A 16,896-nucleotide genomic window follows, 5' to 3' on the forward strand; every position below is an offset into this window, starting at 1 on the left:
TCATAATTTCTCAGGAAATCAATTCAATCACGGTCGGCTTTCCCTCCAGGTATGTTTACCAAATCAAATTAGGTCTTGGCTTAGTGTGCTCTCCTCCAAATCACTATAATGGAGCTGCCCCCTCTTCCCACCAAGAGAAAACGCGCCTCCGCTTCCCCTCCGCCTCTCCCTTCAGTCGACACCGTTGATCTCTCCCTCCTTGAAGCCCTCGAGCAAGCCCAGCAACACAACCCCGTCGAAACCCTCGATCTCAAAACCCTCAAGAAACTTGCCCTCTCCTTCGAACGCCGCCTCAATTCCAACACCGCAGCCCGTCTCAAGTACCCAGACCAACCCGAAAAATTCGCTGATTCCGAAATCGAACTGCACGACGAGCTCCAGAAGCTCAAAATTTTAGCTGCCGCACCCGAACTCTACCCCGACCTGGTGTCGCTCGGCACCGTCAATTCCATCAGTGCTCTACTCAACCACGACAATACGGACATTGCCATTGACGCGGTTAGCCTCTTGCAAGACCTTACGGATGCTGACGTTATCGAGGATAACGACGAGCCGGCGCAGGTGCTCGTGGATGCGTTGGTTGAGAATAATGCGGTCGAGTTGTTGGTTCAGAATTTAGCTAGGTTGAATGACTCTGATTTGGACGAATCTTCAGCTATTTACAGTACGTTGTCCACCATCGAGAATCTTATTGAGGTTAAGCCTTCTGTTACCGAGTTAGTTTGTGAGAAGACGAAGTTGTTGAAGTGGCTTCAGGCGAGGATTAAAGTTCGCGAATTTGATAGCAACAAGCAGTATGCATCGGAGATTTTAGCCATTCTTTTGCAGAATAGTGCTGCTAATCAGAAGAGGTTTGGAGGGATGAATGGGGTGGACACATTGTTGCAGGCTGTTGCCATGTATAAATCAAAGGACCCTAAAATGGAGGACGAGGAAGAGATGGTTGAGAATTTTTTTGATTGTCTGTGTTGCTTGTTGATGCCCTTGGAGAATAAGGAGAGGTTCGTTAAGGCAGAAGGGGTGGAGTTGATGATCATTATCATGAATCAGAAGAAATCATGTTATGGGTCAGCTATCAGGGCTCTGGATTTTGCCCTCACGAATTATCCTCCTGCCTGTGAGCGATTTATTGATGTCATGGGTCTAAAGACTGCTTTCCCTGCTTTTATGGGTAAGGCAAGTTCAGTTCCCTTTTCTACACGTGAGAGATTTGCTACCTCTGAACGAATTTGTTGACCCTAAAACAGCGCCCGATAGCTTTCAGTATCTGGGACTAATGATAAAATTTTTACGATCCAAATAAAATCAATTATTAATGTAGATGCAGTCCTCCTTGGGGATCATCAGGATGATTTTTCATGTTAGTTTCTCGTTTGATTGGTTTAATTGATCAAGAAACTAATCTGTGATGGCCATACACAAGTGAATTCGAGTTGATACTCTTGAAAACTGAGACAGATTGTTAGATTACTTACAATTCCCTCTCACTTTTTTAAGTAGATTCAAATCGTGTTTCTAAATTTGAAATCCTTGGTTTGTTAGATACCTTTGAACAAGAAGAACAAGAAAAAGCGATACAAAGAAGAACTGGAAGAGCGTCTAATTTCGTTGATTGCATCTCTATTTGGTAAGGCAAGTTCCTTCAGGAATCAGTTCTATATCTTCTGCCTCAATGTTGGTATCAGGAAACTGTGTTTCTTATGCATGAAACACCTTGTGTCTATTGTGGTTATTGTCATTTCCTTTTTTTTTTGTTGGGGGTGGGGGGGATATAGCACTTCATTTTGAATGCTCTCTCTGGATCTCATTTCCCTGAATTTGGGACAAAAGATGTCTGGAAATCATTTCCTGTTAGGAGCCCAGATTCAATGGGGGAAGACTTGGGTCCATCAGGCCCAGAAGCAGCCGAAGGCCCAACTAAGAGGGCTTTTGATAAGCCCAAGATAATTAAGACGTATGCTAGGAGAGAGAAGGGAGGGAAACACGTGAAGAGTGGGGAATAAAAAGGGCTGTTAGAGGGGAGGGGGAGGGCATTCAGTTACAAATATTGTTGGGTGATCACTAGCACTTGCTAGGGTGAAAAGTCTTGTACAGAGTGTTTAACTCTGAGATCTTCTTTTATATTTGAATACAATATTTCATTTCCTTACTTGTTCTTCATTTCTGGAAATATATCGTTGAATTATTTGAGTTCACAACATTTCCCATTTATAATTATATTTTCTTTTTGAATTAGGTTACTTGATTACATAAAGGTGTTTCATTAGCTCTGTTTCAGCTGCATTCTAGTCTTCCTGACAGTTTTGTTTTGGCTTTTGGATGACCTCAACTCTTGTCGTTTTTAGTAGAAGCAGTTTGTCTGTGTTTTAGGATAATTAATTAGTTGTAATAGCTGCTTGTGTTATGCATGTACCGATGCCATTTACCAGGTGGTATTTTAAGGGGTTCCAGAAGGGAAAGATTGCTGAGTAAATTTGTTGAGAATGAGTGTGAAAAAGTAGACAGACTCATGGAACTCTATACACGGTGAGTTTACATGCCTAGGCTTCAGAAGTGGAAAACCAATTCGGTTTCTCCATAGAATATTATATTAAGAAATATAATGAGACCACTGCAGCTGATGTTCTTTTTTGACCCCTTTTATTCTCTTTTACATTTGTAGATATTCCAACAGAGTGAAAGAGGAGACTGAACGTCTTAACAGGCTTGTACTGGATGATTTTGAGGTTAATCGAATTCTTCTTCTTTGACCAATATCCTTTTTCATAAGTTGCACAATCAAAACAATACCATCGAATCTATCCTAGCGTTAATAATGATGGCAGATTTCTGAGGAAGATAAGTATAACCAGAAGCTAGACTCTGGACTCTATACACTCCAGGTGTCTCTCCTCACTCTTTATTGTATTAGCAATCAAACTTTCTGTTCTTAATTGCTTTGGTTGTGTGACCATCTATTTCTGCTGCAGTTAATTGCTGTTATTTTGGGTCATCTTTGGACATCTGAGTAAGTCTTACCACCTCACATGGTGCAAGTTGTGGTTTTCTGTGTCGATACTGTGACCTTTTTTCTGTTTAATTGATGTCCTCCTTTCATAGGCATCCTCGGATGAGAGCAAGGATAGAATTGTTACTGAAGCAGCAAAAGTTAACAAGGAAGGATGTTAAGGATATACTTCAGGTGTTAATTAGCCTTTAACATTTAATCTTAGAAGTAGCATATTGGTTTTAATTTATTCCTCTTCAATATAACTTTGCGACCTGTCATATTATTACAATCGCTCTTACTTGAAGCACAAAGAACAAGTATGCCAGGAACTGACTAATATTACACTTGAAATTTTATTAGCCCGGCACCTCCACCCCACCCCACCCCACCCCACCCCAACACAACCCAAACCCACCCCCACCCCCACCCCCACCCGCAAGAAAAAAAAAAACCTTTTTCTGGTTCTGCCATTAGTTGATGCATAATTTATACTTTGACCATTTCCATTATTACCTGCTGAAGTTCCACAACCATTTGTTATTCAGCAATTAACACACACCGGCAATCAATTTTTATTTTTTGTGGCTAAATTTATAGGAATATCATGACTTTATTGGTGATCTCGATGGGCCGGAAGAGAAGGAGAGAGCACAATCAAAGATCCAAAAATTCATCGCAGCTTTTAGATGAAAGGTAAGTTGGAGTTTGAGACAGAACTCCCTGTACTCGAAACACGTTATTTGTACTACTTTGTTCAAGAAACCCAACCTTTTATGAATCCAAATGTTGATGCTCTTGGGGGGAAGGGCCCTGGTGCATGGTACATGCTGGTGACTGTAATACAAGTTTTGAAATATCTCTTTTGAAGTATTATTATTTAATTATTTTGTCGTGGATTTCTTCTTCTCCGGAATAGCCACTCGATGGCAATTTTTTTTATATTTTACATATTTCCTCTGTACATGTAATAAAATATATATTTAAAAAATAATATCATCTGTGTAATTATATTTCATAAAAATTTCCAACTTTGTAATAATATTAACTTTTTATTTAAATAAAAAAATAAATAAATCAGATAACCAAATCAGACGTTGTAATAAATTGATTGGATCAAAAGTTTCGGATGCCTACTGTTACATAAGAATCTAGAAAACCACAAGTTTGATTTGAAAATTTTAGCATAGTTATCTGTGATGAGAATATAGTATTTTTTTGACATTGATAGTAAAATCCTCGACACGATTCACTTTATTTTGATCTCTAAACGTGTACATTTCGAAATTAACCCTGATTTGACTCGAAGAATAATTTTAAAAGTCCTCCATTTTTCTCAATTATATTTTTAATACACTTTACAACTATGGGGTGGGGGTGGGGGTGGGGTGTCCATTCTTCGCCACCCTGAAAACCGACAATAGAACGCACATTTACTCAAAATTCGTCATTTGCATTTGTGCTGTAACTGTTGCCTAGTCTTTTTCAATAGCGGGAACTGGAGCCTTGTACGGTGATATGCAATGCATTGGATTCTATGAAAAAAGAAATAAAGTTGGTGAGGATTCATGTCTATATGTAACAGAGGAAGACGAATGGGGAATTTAATCTCAAGAAACAATTTTTTTAAAAAAGTTCAGCCAACGAACTTAACCTCAAGAATACCTTCCTTATAAAGTTGGGACAAAACAGAGACCTCCACAGGACGCTGTACAAAAAATCAAATGGAGACTTGCCTTAATTTTTCTGAAATATTCATTCAGCTACAAAACCTTAATTTACTATATGTTCCCCTAAACTAATGTAAATTATGGAGCATGAAAGTTATAGAGCAATAGATGTACGACAAATGATTATGACTGATCGATATTTGAGATTGATTGTCCAAGTCAAACAGTTTTGATTCAATGTGAGTGGCGAGTATATATGAGGTGAGGTTTATACTGAGGGCAGTTCTTAATTTCCGCAGCATAGAAGCATCGAGGTCCAAATGCAAGGAATATGCAGAACAAAGGCTGAATCTCCTAAGAATTTCGGAAAAACTTTAGGAACTAAACATAGGTTGGAGAATCTCAACCCAAGCCTCAGTTCCATTATAATTTACTTCATTGTGTCAGAACTCTTAAATTGAAAGAAAGATAATTTCTTTTAGGGGGAGGCTAGAAACTCATCTTAGGGCAAATCTAAAGAACGTAACATAAGAAATGAATCCACGTCGAATATTTTAGTTAACTTCAGAAGATTCATTGCATAAAATAATCCTAGAAAGATTGACGTTCAGAGCAACTGATGTATCATGCCTAAGGTAACAGAGAAACAAAGGGAAAATGTTTAATATTCAATGAGCAATCAAGATTCAATATTCGAAGGAATTTCAAGATCCTCCACAAAAAGATATATTTATTTATCAAGAAAAACGAGAAAAAGAATGCATAGAGTAATTGATCATCACCATTAGACTGACTTGCTTTTGTAGACCCAAAACTAAGACAGGTAACTTCATGGGCTGGTAGTTCATATTCTTGAAACTTAATGAAACAGTTTTTACTTTCCTCCGTTTTTTCAGAAGAATTTGTTAAATAATAGACTTTATTTGTTTAGATAATTATTTATTTCATTAGTTACTAGATAGGAGTTATTTTTAAATTTTAAATTCAGATAGCAGATCTTGCGTTATCTTTATAGGGAGAAAGTCTGTAAATCTCTTTTGTATCTCATCACTTTAGAGTGTGAACTTTTCTGGTGAATAATATTTCTTCTCCCAATTTCTCCTCCATATAACGACATGGTATCAGAGAGCTAACAGATGACCAAGTACGGCATGGCCACAGTCAGTGATGATGTTCATTTGCGCCGAGGCTTGGATGACCTTCTGTCAGGACATTCAACTCAACCAAAACCCATCGATCCATCATTCAAAAATTGGAAATCAGAGAATAGTTTGCTCATGTCATGGCTATTTAATTCCATTACTCCGGAGATTGGCGTGAACTTCCTGTTATACTCTACGGCAAAGGACATATGGGATGCAGGGAGGATGAGTATTCCTCGAGAGAGAATACCTCTGCACTTTTCAAGATTGAAAGCAAACTTCATGGATTCTTCCAGGATGATTGTTCGGTCACTACATATTTCACAACCTTAACACGTTTCTGGCAGCAAATAGACTTGTTCGAAGTGATTGAATGGAAATGTACAGATGATGCGTGTCGATACCGATCGATTGTTGAAAGAGGCGAATATTCAAATTCCTATCTGAGTTGAATCCTAACCTAGATGAAGTATGCAGCCGTATTCCGGGCGCATGACCAACCATCTTGCCATAATAATAAATGAGCACTGAAAATTAGAGATGTAAATGAACCAAACTGTTCGCGAGCTTTTCGGATCTCGGCTCGTTAGCTCGTGAACATGTTCGATAATAGGTTCGTGAGATAAAAATTGAGCTCGGCTCGTGAGCTCGAGCTCGAACTCGGCTCGTTTAAGTGGTTCACGAGCTCGGGCTCGAGCTCGGCTCGTTTAAGTAGATCGTGAGCTCGAATTTGAGATAATTAATGAGTTATAATATTAAAATAATTATGTATGATAAACAATAATAAATTAAAAATTAAAAATTATATTAAAAATGTGAATGTTATGGCAATAATGGCATATTCCCGTAACCTCATCCTCATCTATTCCAAATCCCAAACCCTATTCGGCTATTCTCGTAACCTCACCTATTCCCCCCGAATCCGCGCCTCCCGACATCCGCCCGCCATCGCCGAGGGTCTCCGGTCGTAGCCCAGGTCCGGTTGACCATTATCGAAGCAGAAATCGGTAGATTTGAGCGTGTATAGGTAGCGAGACCCATTTTCCGTCCACCTCTAAACCGCGTACGATTTCTGACGATTCTCCATTCTTCCGCCGGCGCCGAGGGCTGAATATCCTTGTACCGTCTGGGTCGACTTTGATTGAGGCGTGAATCGAGAGTTTGGAGATCGTATAGGTCGCGAACCCTAGCTCTTATTCTGGTTTGGTTTCATCTCCAAATACAGTGGGCAAAATAATTAGAGACAAAAGTTCAAAAGTTTCAGCCTCTCAGGTGTGTTTGAATATTGCTGCTACGGCAATGAATTTAGTCTACTTAAGAAACTCATATTTGTTGGATTGTTAATGCAATGATATAAATATATGTTAATGCAATGATATAAATTAATTCTAGCATATGCACTCTCACTCCGTAGAAATTAATTCTAGTGTATGTAGAGACAAAAGTTCAAAAGTTTCAATCTGTTATTGCTGCTACGGCAATGAATCTAGCGTATGTACTCTCACTCCTAATTAATTCTACATATGATTATACGTATATAATCTTATTATTTAAATATTATGGTTTGAAAATAATTATACTTTAAAGTAAATATATAAAAAAAAATTAAAATATTTTAATATAATAAACTGAATATCAGACATCAAAGGCAACCGACTAGATATCTAATGTCGCCGCATAGAAGAAACCTTAGCATTGTGACGTCCAAAAATACAAGGCCACGTACTGATACATTATATAGTATCATATTATAATATGATATGGTCCAAAATTATATAGGCCCACGTAATTCATTATATTTATATATATATAAGATTCATTTATTCAAAATTCTAAAGTGTATTTTATAGAAATTACAATGTTATAACACTAGTAGAAAAATCGGATTTTACTTCGGCAGTCTTTACTTCGGCAATAATAAATTACGAAGTAATACATTACCAATAACTTCAGTAATAACACAAGCGAAGTAAAATAATATATTTTACTTCGGATGTTTAAAAACACGGGCTTCACTATATTTTTTTATTATATTTTACTTCGGCATATCAATGTTGACGAAGTAAAAAAATAAGAAAAATAAGTTCATGCTGAAGTAATAAAATGAACCGCGCAGATTAACAAAGGAAACTAAACTATAATGAACATTTAGCGACGGTTTTTCAAACAATCCGTCGCTAATAGCGACGGTTTTTTCGCGCATATGCGCGCACACTTCAGCGCATATGAGCGAGTGCCTCTGTTCTCGCATCATAGCTACTGGCCTCCTCGCGCATATGCGCGCGACAGAGCGCGCATATGCGCGAGGTCTTTTGAGCAGAAACGAGCTCGCTTAACGAGCTTGTTTAACGAGCCGAACCCGAGCCAGGCTCATTAAACAAGATAAACGAGCCATTAACGAGCCGAGCCCGAGCTTCATAACTTCCGAACGAGCCGAGCCCGAGCTTCAAACCAAAGGCTCGTAACGAGCCGGAGCCGAGCAAATAGTTTAACGAGCCGAGCCCGAGCCTGATACTGTTCGACTCGGCTCGGCTCATTTACATTCCTACTGAAAATAAGATCATCATTGACTTTCTTGCTATAAATATAAGATTTGCTCAAATTTAAAGCATTCATTCACTTACAAATTACTTTCGACATTTACTGCAAGATTCTTTCTAACCATTCACTGACTTGAGCGTCGGAATGGTCATGCCGGAGAATCTTCCGGCGCCCATTAACATCCTTTCTATTTTGAGAGTGCAGGTCCAAGTACTTGAGCAATCAGCTCATCAACCCGACCTGGTGTGATCGCCCACTAAGCTCACACCCGATTCACACATGGTTCGTCGAAACGGGAACGGAACGGTCGGAACGAGCATTCCGGAACCGGAACGTCAGCAACCTTGACGAGGTTCCGGGGTATGTAGATTGATGGCTTATATCGGAGTTTCATATACCGAAAACGGGGATATAACGGTGGAAAACAGGGATATAACGGTGGAACGGAACCGGAACACAGAAGTCCCTCAAGAAGGTTAGCTTCAATCGACCTTTGTATTAAATCAAGAGCAACTCACTCAAATCATAGCAGCGGCCGTCCAGAAAGCGGTAGTGGAAAAGTTACCCACTGGTGACAACCGAGCACAACATAAGGTAGGGGCAGGAGACAAGTCTCCCCCTTCATGAAAAGATGAAGAGACAAAAAGCTCACCAAAATGTTCTAAGGCCCCCACTATGGCCGATGAGCGAGAAGATTTAAGAAAAAAAGGTTAAGAAGCTGGAACGGCAAGCTGGATCTTCGTGTGTCCCCTAAACCCAATCGAGAGGATGCCCTTTCTCTGCCCCACATTATTAATGAGCCCTTGCCCACCCATTTCAAGTTGACAAACATCAGGGAATACGATGGCAATTTTGATCCAGAGGAAACACTTGATTCGATTCAAGAATATGGCCATGTTACTGTGTTATGGCGATGAGATTAAGTGTAAGACCTTTCTAACCACGTTGGTAGATTCTGCCCAACGATGGTTCAACAGATTGGAGCCCCGGAGTATACGGAGTTTTGAAGATTTCAAGAGAGTTTTTTTGCATCATTTCAATAGCTTAAAGAGATACAAGAAGACTGCTTTCAGCCTTTTTGAAGTCAAGCAGGGACAAGATGAGTCACTAGGTGTTATATCCGCAAATTTACCAGGGCAGCACTGGAAGTACCATCATGTGCCCCCAAGAAGAAAACTACCGCCTTCACTCATGGATTTCAAGAAAATGATTTCTTCAGATCATTAGTGAAGAGATTACCCCGAGATTTCGAGGATTTGTTGTCCTAGACAGAGAAATATATTAACATGGAGGAGGCGTAGAAACAAAATAAGGAAAGTGGGAGAAAAGAAAAAGGCGAGAAGTCGGGGAGGCTAGAAGAACGGGTCCCTTAAAGAAAGTTCCCGAGGGCGTTTTTCTCATTACCTCCTCTCTTGTCATCCCCTTGGCTACACATGACAGAATTTCAACTACTTAACCCCCACCCTACAACTCCTAACTCCTTAGCATGCATGCCTCTAGCCCCTTAATACTCATCCTAACACTTTGGCACAAATTGAAGTAAAATAAAATAAAATAAAATAAAATATATACATAATAGGTTAGTGAAAAAATAAGTTTCGTTTAATCATAATTTCAATTAAATTAATTAATAATATATAGATATATCTAAACTTATATTATTTTAACAATAAATCTGCCTTGGGGAGAAAGCTAATTCTGGAAACACCGTTGATAAAATCTCCACCGGTTCTCTGAGAAATCTCACTAAATACACCCAAAGAAAAGAAAAGAAAAGAAATCAGTTTCGGAGAGTTCTTTTGCGAAAGAAACTAGCATGGCTGGAGTTGAATTACTGCCAAAAGAATACGGCTACGTGGTTTTTGTTCTGGTTCTCTACTGTTTTCTCAATTTTTGGATGGCCTCACAAGTTGGCAGAGCCCGAAAGAGGTACTGGTTCTCTGGGATTAATTAATTACGATATCTGAGGCATTTAATTGAAACCCCTTTTTCTTGAATTTCTGGGTTTTATTATGTTAATTTGATTGCAGGTATAAAGTGTTCTATCCGACGATGTATGTCACAGAAGCTGAAAACAAAGATGCTAAGATCTTTAACTGCGTTCAGGTTTTTGCTTTTTATTTGTTTCATTTATGGCATAATTTATTCATTGATTATATTTCATGAATCATATCTAGATTTCATCACCCAAGGTAGTTTAGCATTACAAATTAGAATGTTTGGATGGAATCACCCCTCCGATTCAAAACATTTTGGAGTAATTTTTCCTAACTTGGGACTTTAATCACTATGGTTTACTGAAGTTTGACTTTTTAAAGCCTTTACAAAACTTAATTTTTAATGGATATAAATAATTAATAACATAAAAGTATGAACATATAGAAATGAAATTAAAGCTCTGGAATATGTGTGGTTATATGTTCACGTATTTCAGAAAATATTTCATGATTTGTTCTTTTTTTCGGTTCATTTGTTTCTGTTCTAGATCTCGTGATTTAAAATCTTTAAAAGTAATATTTTGTATAAGAATGTAATATAATACAAATTATTCTTAAGAATGATAAGCTGAATTAAGATAATGATTGGTTAAGGACATGTGAAAGCGGATTGAAATATATTTTCAATTGCAGTTCAACAGATATAATATGTTTGTTTTTGGAAATGAAAACATTCGAGAAAACATATCAAGCATTGCCTTTGGTTAGTCTAACTGAGCCTTTTTTTCAAGTGGAAAAACTTTATTAAGCAAGTTGCATTTGTATATGAACGAGCCAATGATTGTAAGTTTTCTTCTTATGTGATGATTATTCTTGGTTGATACATAACGTGTAAGAAATTTTTTTGGGTGTAGAGGGGGCACCAGAATTCCTTGGAAATGATGCCAATGTTTTTCATGTTGATGATATTGGGAGGGATCAGGCATCCTGTGATATGTGCATCGCTCGGGGTTGCTTACGGTGTTTCGCGCTTTTACTATTTCAAAGGCTATTCCACCGGTGATCCACAAAAACGTCTTTCAATCGGGTTCGTTTCTTTCATTCATTCTCTTTGATCAGTTTTCAGTGGTTGATGGTATTGTATTCCAAATACGGAGATAGATCTATTCTTTATCTATGGTATGCTTAACTATTGGATCTTTGTTGGCAATTCTATCATCTTTTACTTTAATTATAGTTAATATGCATATTGTGAGTTAAAGAAAAACGTGAATGCATACGATTGTCCCCACTAAACCAACATGATTCTTTCCGGTGATGACATAGGAAGTTTCCAGGGGTCATTCATCTTAGAATTGCCTTAAGTTGATGGCGCTTCACTTTGGAGTTTTTAAAATTGTTGACTTCCGAAAAGAAGACTATAAGTCAATTTGTTCACAAACTGATCAATTAATAAGACCAATAATTTCTTTAGCATTGATGGAAATAGACTTGTGGTTAATGAGTTTTCAGGGATCATAATAAACTGATCGATTTTTGTTTTGGAACGGGGTGGAGCCTAAGCTAAGTAGCAACTCTGGGTGATACATTACTGTGTTGGACTTCAACTTGGTTACTTGATATTATTTAAGCCTAGACAACAGTTCCATTTTGGTTGTGCACCACACTTTGTTTCTAACTTTTGTACACGCATGTTAATCTTAATTATTGAAAGTGCACAACAAGACGCACATTATGGCTTGCGGGGAATCACAGTTCTCATCTAGGCACAATCCTTTAGGGAAACGGGATTCTTGTGTGCAGGAGACCATGATGACACAATTGATAATTTTTCCATGTGCAGGAAATATGGATTCTTGGCTGTGCTGGGGCTTATGATTTGCACAATTTCGTGCGGTGTGCATTTACTCACTACATGATCAAAGATTAGCTAGAGGAAGATGATACTGCTCTTCACTATATGACATTTTGTGCAATTGTCTTGTTTCAGTTGAAACTTTTTTGCTTCTGTGGGCAAAATAGTTCGGTGGTAGTGTCATTTATATGAAATAAACGAAGCTAGATTATGATTAATGAATGCCTGTTCATTTCCATTCCTAGTTAGGGCAATAATATATTGATACTTTCTAGTGTATCCTTTGAGACATCTAGAAACGAACTTCATGTCGTCTACATCTCTCTGTTTAGGGATATAAACTAATTATTCACAAGTTTTTCGAGCTAACTTGATTATTAAATGCTTTTTATTCAAAAAATTTAAATTCAAGCCAACTTCAAGTATATCTGTTCACTTTAATATATTTATTATTTTGATAAATATCTAAAACTAGAGAAGGTAAAACTATATAATAATTTAGTATAGTTTGATAATTCAAGTCGGACCAAACAAATGAATCATGACTTAATGGATAAAATACTCGTTTTAAGCAAAAGCATAGCTAATTGGCGTTTGCATAATCCAAAAAGATTTTAAATTTATTTTAGTAATCATATTAATTGTGTAGTTAATGCTTCAATTTATCAAATTTCATAATTTGAACCATATATAATTTGATGCGATGTTGAATAAAGTATTTTAAGTAATTTACTTAATGAATGATGCATATTTAATTTTGCAAAATTTCAAAGATTTCTTTTATAAAGAAATTATGATGGTAAAAAGAAATGAATCTGACTCACGTGGTGTACAGAGGGTGGTCCTAAATTAAATAATTTTCGAACATAAAGAAGACATAATTTAAATATAACGGTTAGCCCGCTCGCACTCCCCTGTCAGAATTTGAATTCCCTCTCTCTCCACAAACTTGAATTCAATGGATTTCTTGAACATTGTACCCCTTTTTCTTTTCTGCCTCCTCCTTTTCCATTCTTTCCCAACCGTTTAATCCCGATTTGTTGTTGCCTACTCTCTGTTTTTGTGAATAATACTGTCGTTTTTCACCCCACCCACCCATCTGTGTAAAAATGGGCAGTTGTTTGAGCAAGAAGAGCGTTTGTGTTTCATCTTCTCCCTCTTCCTCTATTGCACATTCAAGCCAACCTGAAAGGGTCATATCTAATACCCAATTGGAGAAGAACAAGGCAGAAGAAGAAACGGTGAAGAAAGAAATATTCATCATCAAACATAGGAAAAGCCATGATAGATCGTTGCAGAGTGATGTAGAAGGGAAGAGAGATGCAGAGCAAGGTGAAGAATCGGGTGAAAAATCTCGTCGTGTGAGTGGTAATTCTGGTTCGGGGGGTAATGTAGTTGAAATTACTGCTGGAGGAGGGGTGAGGAGTTCCAGTTGTACGAAGGAGGAGCTGGACGCCATTTTGATACAGTGCGGCAGGCTCAGTCGGAGCTCCTCCACGGGAAAGGCGACGTCCCTCTCTGAAAGCTGTGGGAAGAAGTACTCTGGATCGAAGAGAAGTTTTGATTTCGACTCTGAGGGCGATGGGCTTGAAGGGAATGGTGCTGCTGTTGATGGAGATGAGCGTGATGGTGTGGCAGGCCTGGGGAGTGAGAGCCGTCGCCACCGCAACCGGAACCGTCAGCCTAGTGGTCGGAGGAGGACACCAAGTAGGGAGAGGGAAAGGCGGGTGAGCAGATCTCCTGGTAGGAGATCTGAATCTCCAGCTCCTACCGGGGGCCCTAATTCATGCCCTGCCATTTCTGGTTCCAAGCCGGCCAAGATGGTCTCTGTACCCGCCACTGATAAGAGTGGTAATGGATGTGCTGAGCCAGATTTAACTATGGCCGTTAAAAGGATTCAAGTGAAAAGAAATGCTGATGGGGATGGGGCTGTGGCTTCGAGAACCGCATCAACTCCTCGTACTCAATCCCCTGCAAGAGTAAAGGTTTCAAACGAGAATCAGAATGTGAATCCGGGACAAGTCCAGCATCCCTTGCCACTCAGCCGAAGCAATTCGAGGAAGGCGGAAATTTCCCCTTGCAGGAGAAATCCCCTTGGTGAGATCGACACCAACATTATACTGCAGGTGAGCTTTAGTACCAAGTTGTTTGAAACTGTCTTGCATTTACCTAGTGACCTTTTTTCAATGTAGTTATTAAGTACCAATGTCTGTTGAGCGAGTTTCTTGAAACGGACTTAGGCCAGACAAGATTTTTACAACTATATGAGAACATTGCAGTTAACATTAACAAATCTTCAGAAATATGTTGTGATGTATTTCTACAACTCGATCCATCTCGCAGACTCCACAACCGAAGCAAAATGCTGATACCAACCAAGGGGCAGCAGAGAACAAGTTGAGATGCAGCAACCCGACGAATTCAAACTGCAAAACCAAAAACGAAACACATGTGAATGTGATTACTTCCGCAACCGAGGGTCTTCAACCTTTCCATTCGGTGATTAGAAGCAGATCGTCTCGTTTATCCAGAGAAATAGACATCAACCCTGATGCGTTATCAAATCCTGTTGTAACATCCTACACTTCGCTATTGCTCGAAGACATCCAAAATTTCCACCAAAAGAAAGACCCTCCAGTGGCTTTTTCACTCCCTCCCTGTGTGACTAAAGCCTGCTCTATTCTTGAAGCAGTTGCTGATCTCAACTCCACCACCAGTTCCAATTTCTCCAGTACATTCTCCAAGGATGGACAAAGAAATCCTGTGACTGAGCAATTCGGTAAAGGCAATGAAACCAACAAACCCAATTCAAGAGGGAGCCCTCTGATGGAATCTGAGGTGGTAGTTGATAATGATTTGATGGATCCTGCCTTTCATAAATATGTGACGGTAGGGAGAGGTGCAGTAGATGTCGATGAATTTGAAGAGCAAGAATCCTCGGGCAGCAACAGCTTTATGGGTGGTCAGCAAAACTGGATATCTCCTTTTAGTTGGGAGCCTAATTCGGTTGACTCTACTGATCGTGGGGCATCTTCAAGGTCGGTTAAGAGACAGCATGAAGTGAGGCATGTCGCGTCCGATTCTGGAAAAAAAACAAGCTCAAAGAAGAGGGAGTTTGATAATCAACGGTCTGGGATTGGCCGTGGCAGGATTGGATCAAGAGGAGCTCAAAAGGCAGCAGCTGCTGTAACCTAAACGTGGGACTTATTGTGAAGTTTTATGTCATGGTGTTTATTGGTTGTTGCGCAAGCTTGCAACTCTGAGCTCTGTTTGTTTTGTTTCACCATTTCGTTTTCTAGTTAAGACTTCATTATCATTTTCAACTAATTGTTTCTTTGCATAAAGCCTAGTGCAAACAATTTGTAGTGTCTGATCAACTATCTCTCTCTTATTTTCTCACTTTTAGCAATTGATCAAAATTCATAATTGATAGAAGAGAATAATAGATTTAAGGATGCTAATGTTTGGCTAAATTATCAAAATTCGAGTCATAATCAAAGTTGGTGTTTGGCCATGTTGATACAACAATTTTGATGGATTTGTAATATATATGCACGAGGCAATGTGATGTTTTTTTATATGAGAAATTTTTTAAAAATAATTGTATTTCTCATTTAGAGACTGTTTTAGAACTATCAAGTTCGAAAATAAAGTAACAAAAGAGATTACGTCTCATTATTTCACGCACGTACACCATAAATACATCGGATTATAGAAATCATAGCACATTCGGTATAAATAAATAAATATTATATAAATTAAAAAATTTAAAATATCTGTTTTTTCATGTAAATATATTATATCAAATGGTAAAATAAAATATAAAATATTAAAATCTGAATCTGAATTTGCAAATACTATTTCTAATTCTGATCACTTCACCTTGCCTGAAAGTGTGGACGTCCCCTCTGCACTTCACCAAGAACTTCAGTTTCATGAGCTTCAATCTACCAAGCTTCAGCCTCACGGGAACATTGGCCCGGAGATTCAAAGGGACGCTTCCACTCTGCTGCGCAGCCTGCAACGACTGCAGCAAACCCGTCGCATTATCAGTTTGCCCCGCCAGAGTAAGGCTGAGCACGGTGGTGTTGCGGTGGCCCTGGTAAAACTCCGGCAGCGAACCTTCACATAGTTTTGTTCCTGTATACCAGACACTCAAATGACTTCCACCCACGTAGTATATTCCAATCTTTTCGTTCGGATTTCTTGCGGTGATGTTGACGTTCAACGAGGCGGACAAGCTGTTGTTGTTTGTGAGATTAAACTGGGTTATTCTCATGGAATCTGCTGAATATTTTGGTAGTTTTGGTTGGAAAACAAAGAATATAATCGCAGCCAAAATTCCAAGGATTATGAGAAGGATCAGCAGAAGGGATATGGTCCAACAAAGGCACTTTTTGAAGCAACTGCACCTCCTTCGTAGTGGTTTTGAAGGAGAATACGGGACTATGCGGGTGAGAGGCCGCGGATGTTGCCTCTCGGGATCACCACTGTCGGAGCGAAAAGACCCTCGGGACACCAGCGGGGTGGTGGCTTTATTGTACGTCGCGGCCGCATCGGAATCTTGGAGTGGATGGACTCTTTGATGATCGGCCATTGCATTTGAGAGGGGAGAGCAAGCAAACTCGAAATGTTTATACAAGTATGAAACCGAGAGTGGTGGTGTGTTGGCATTTACAGAAAATCAGTATTGTTTTTAAAAAAATATTAAATGTTGGTTTTTAAACTTTATTTTTATATCTTCCGGTATGAGTTATGAGATAAA

At 38.8% G+C, this 16,896-nt stretch overlaps 4 protein-coding genes across 4 annotated transcripts; 3 read left to right on the forward strand and 1 right to left on the reverse strand.

Moving 5' to 3' along the window:
* The first annotated feature begins 19 nt into the window (after nucleotides 1-19).
* Nucleotides 20-3,885, forward strand: LOC140821860 (uncharacterized). The gene is made up of 8 exons (XM_073182507.1): nucleotides 20-1,176; nucleotides 1,543-1,627; nucleotides 2,430-2,526; nucleotides 2,663-2,726; nucleotides 2,826-2,882; nucleotides 2,970-3,007; nucleotides 3,100-3,181; nucleotides 3,587-3,885. The coding sequence occupies exons 1-8, from the start codon at nucleotides 109-111 to the stop codon at nucleotides 3,677-3,679; spliced, it is 1,584 nt and encodes a 527-aa protein (XP_073038608.1). The 5' UTR covers nucleotides 20-108; the 3' UTR covers nucleotides 3,680-3,885.
* Nucleotides 3,886-10,006: 6,121 nt separating this feature from the next.
* On the forward strand, nucleotides 10,007-12,377 carry LOC140822104 (uncharacterized). Its single transcript, XM_073182842.1, has 4 exons — nucleotides 10,007-10,268; nucleotides 10,370-10,445; nucleotides 11,191-11,363; nucleotides 12,120-12,377. The coding sequence occupies exons 1-4, from the start codon at nucleotides 10,156-10,158 to the stop codon at nucleotides 12,193-12,195; spliced, it is 438 nt and encodes a 145-aa protein (XP_073038943.1). The 5' UTR covers nucleotides 10,007-10,155; the 3' UTR covers nucleotides 12,196-12,377.
* A 525-nt stretch (nucleotides 12,378-12,902) lies between these two features.
* LOC140822101 (uncharacterized protein At1g65710-like) lies at nucleotides 12,903-15,588 on the forward strand. Its single transcript, XM_073182834.1, has 2 exons — nucleotides 12,903-14,257; nucleotides 14,475-15,588. The coding sequence occupies exons 1-2, from the start codon at nucleotides 13,241-13,243 to the stop codon at nucleotides 15,324-15,326; spliced, it is 1,869 nt and encodes a 622-aa protein (XP_073038935.1). The 5' UTR covers nucleotides 12,903-13,240; the 3' UTR covers nucleotides 15,327-15,588.
* A 204-nt stretch (nucleotides 15,589-15,792) lies between these two features.
* LOC140821985 (NDR1/HIN1-like protein 6) lies at nucleotides 15,793-16,755 on the reverse strand. The gene has a single exon (XM_073182687.1). The coding sequence runs from the start codon at nucleotides 16,726-16,728 to the stop codon at nucleotides 15,961-15,963; it is 768 nt and encodes a 255-aa protein (XP_073038788.1). The 5' UTR covers nucleotides 16,729-16,755; the 3' UTR covers nucleotides 15,793-15,960.
* Nucleotides 16,756-16,896: the final 141 nt, after the last annotated feature.

Source organism: Primulina eburnea, unplaced genomic scaffold, assembly GCF_022965805.1.
Source record: "Primulina eburnea isolate SZY01 unplaced genomic scaffold, ASM2296580v1 ctg739_ERROPOS11973397, whole genome shotgun sequence".
Lineage (NCBI taxonomy): Eukaryota > Viridiplantae > Streptophyta > Magnoliopsida > Lamiales > Gesneriaceae > Primulina > Primulina eburnea.

What these genes read in the sequence shown, in the direction of transcription:
- LOC140821860 (XM_073182507.1), top strand. Translation starts at nt 109, where the DNA reads ATGGAGCTGCCCCCTCTTCCCACCAAGAGAAAACGCGCCTCCGCTTCC. An exon ending in TCCCTGCTTTTATGGGTAAG is followed by an intron (nt 1,177 to 1,542) that starts GCAAGTTCAGTT and finishes TTGGTTTGTTAG; the next exon opens with ATACCTTTGAACAAGAAGAA. An exon ending in CTGGACTCTATACACTCCAG is followed by an intron (nt 2,883 to 2,969) that starts GTGTCTCTCCTC and finishes TTTCTGCTGCAG; the next exon opens with TTAATTGCTGTTATTTTGGG.
- LOC140822104 (XM_073182842.1), top strand. Translation starts at nt 10,156, where the DNA reads ATGGCTGGAGTTGAATTACTGCCAAAAGAATACGGCTACGTGGTTTTT. An exon ending in AGATCTTTAACTGCGTTCAG is followed by an intron (nt 10,446 to 11,190) that starts GTTTTTGCTTTT and finishes TTTTGGGTGTAG; the next exon opens with AGGGGGCACCAGAATTCCTT. An exon ending in CAAAAACGTCTTTCAATCGG is followed by an intron (nt 11,364 to 12,119) that starts GTTCGTTTCTTT and finishes TTCCATGTGCAG; the next exon opens with GAAATATGGATTCTTGGCTG.
- LOC140822101 (XM_073182834.1), top strand. Translation starts at nt 13,241, where the DNA reads ATGGGCAGTTGTTTGAGCAAGAAGAGCGTTTGTGTTTCATCTTCTCCC. An exon ending in ACACCAACATTATACTGCAG is followed by an intron (nt 14,258 to 14,474) that starts GTGAGCTTTAGT and finishes TCCATCTCGCAG; the next exon opens with ACTCCACAACCGAAGCAAAA.
- LOC140821985 (XM_073182687.1), bottom strand. Translation starts at nt 16,728, where the DNA reads ATGGCCGATCATCAAAGAGTCCATCCACTCCAAGATTCCGATGCGGCC.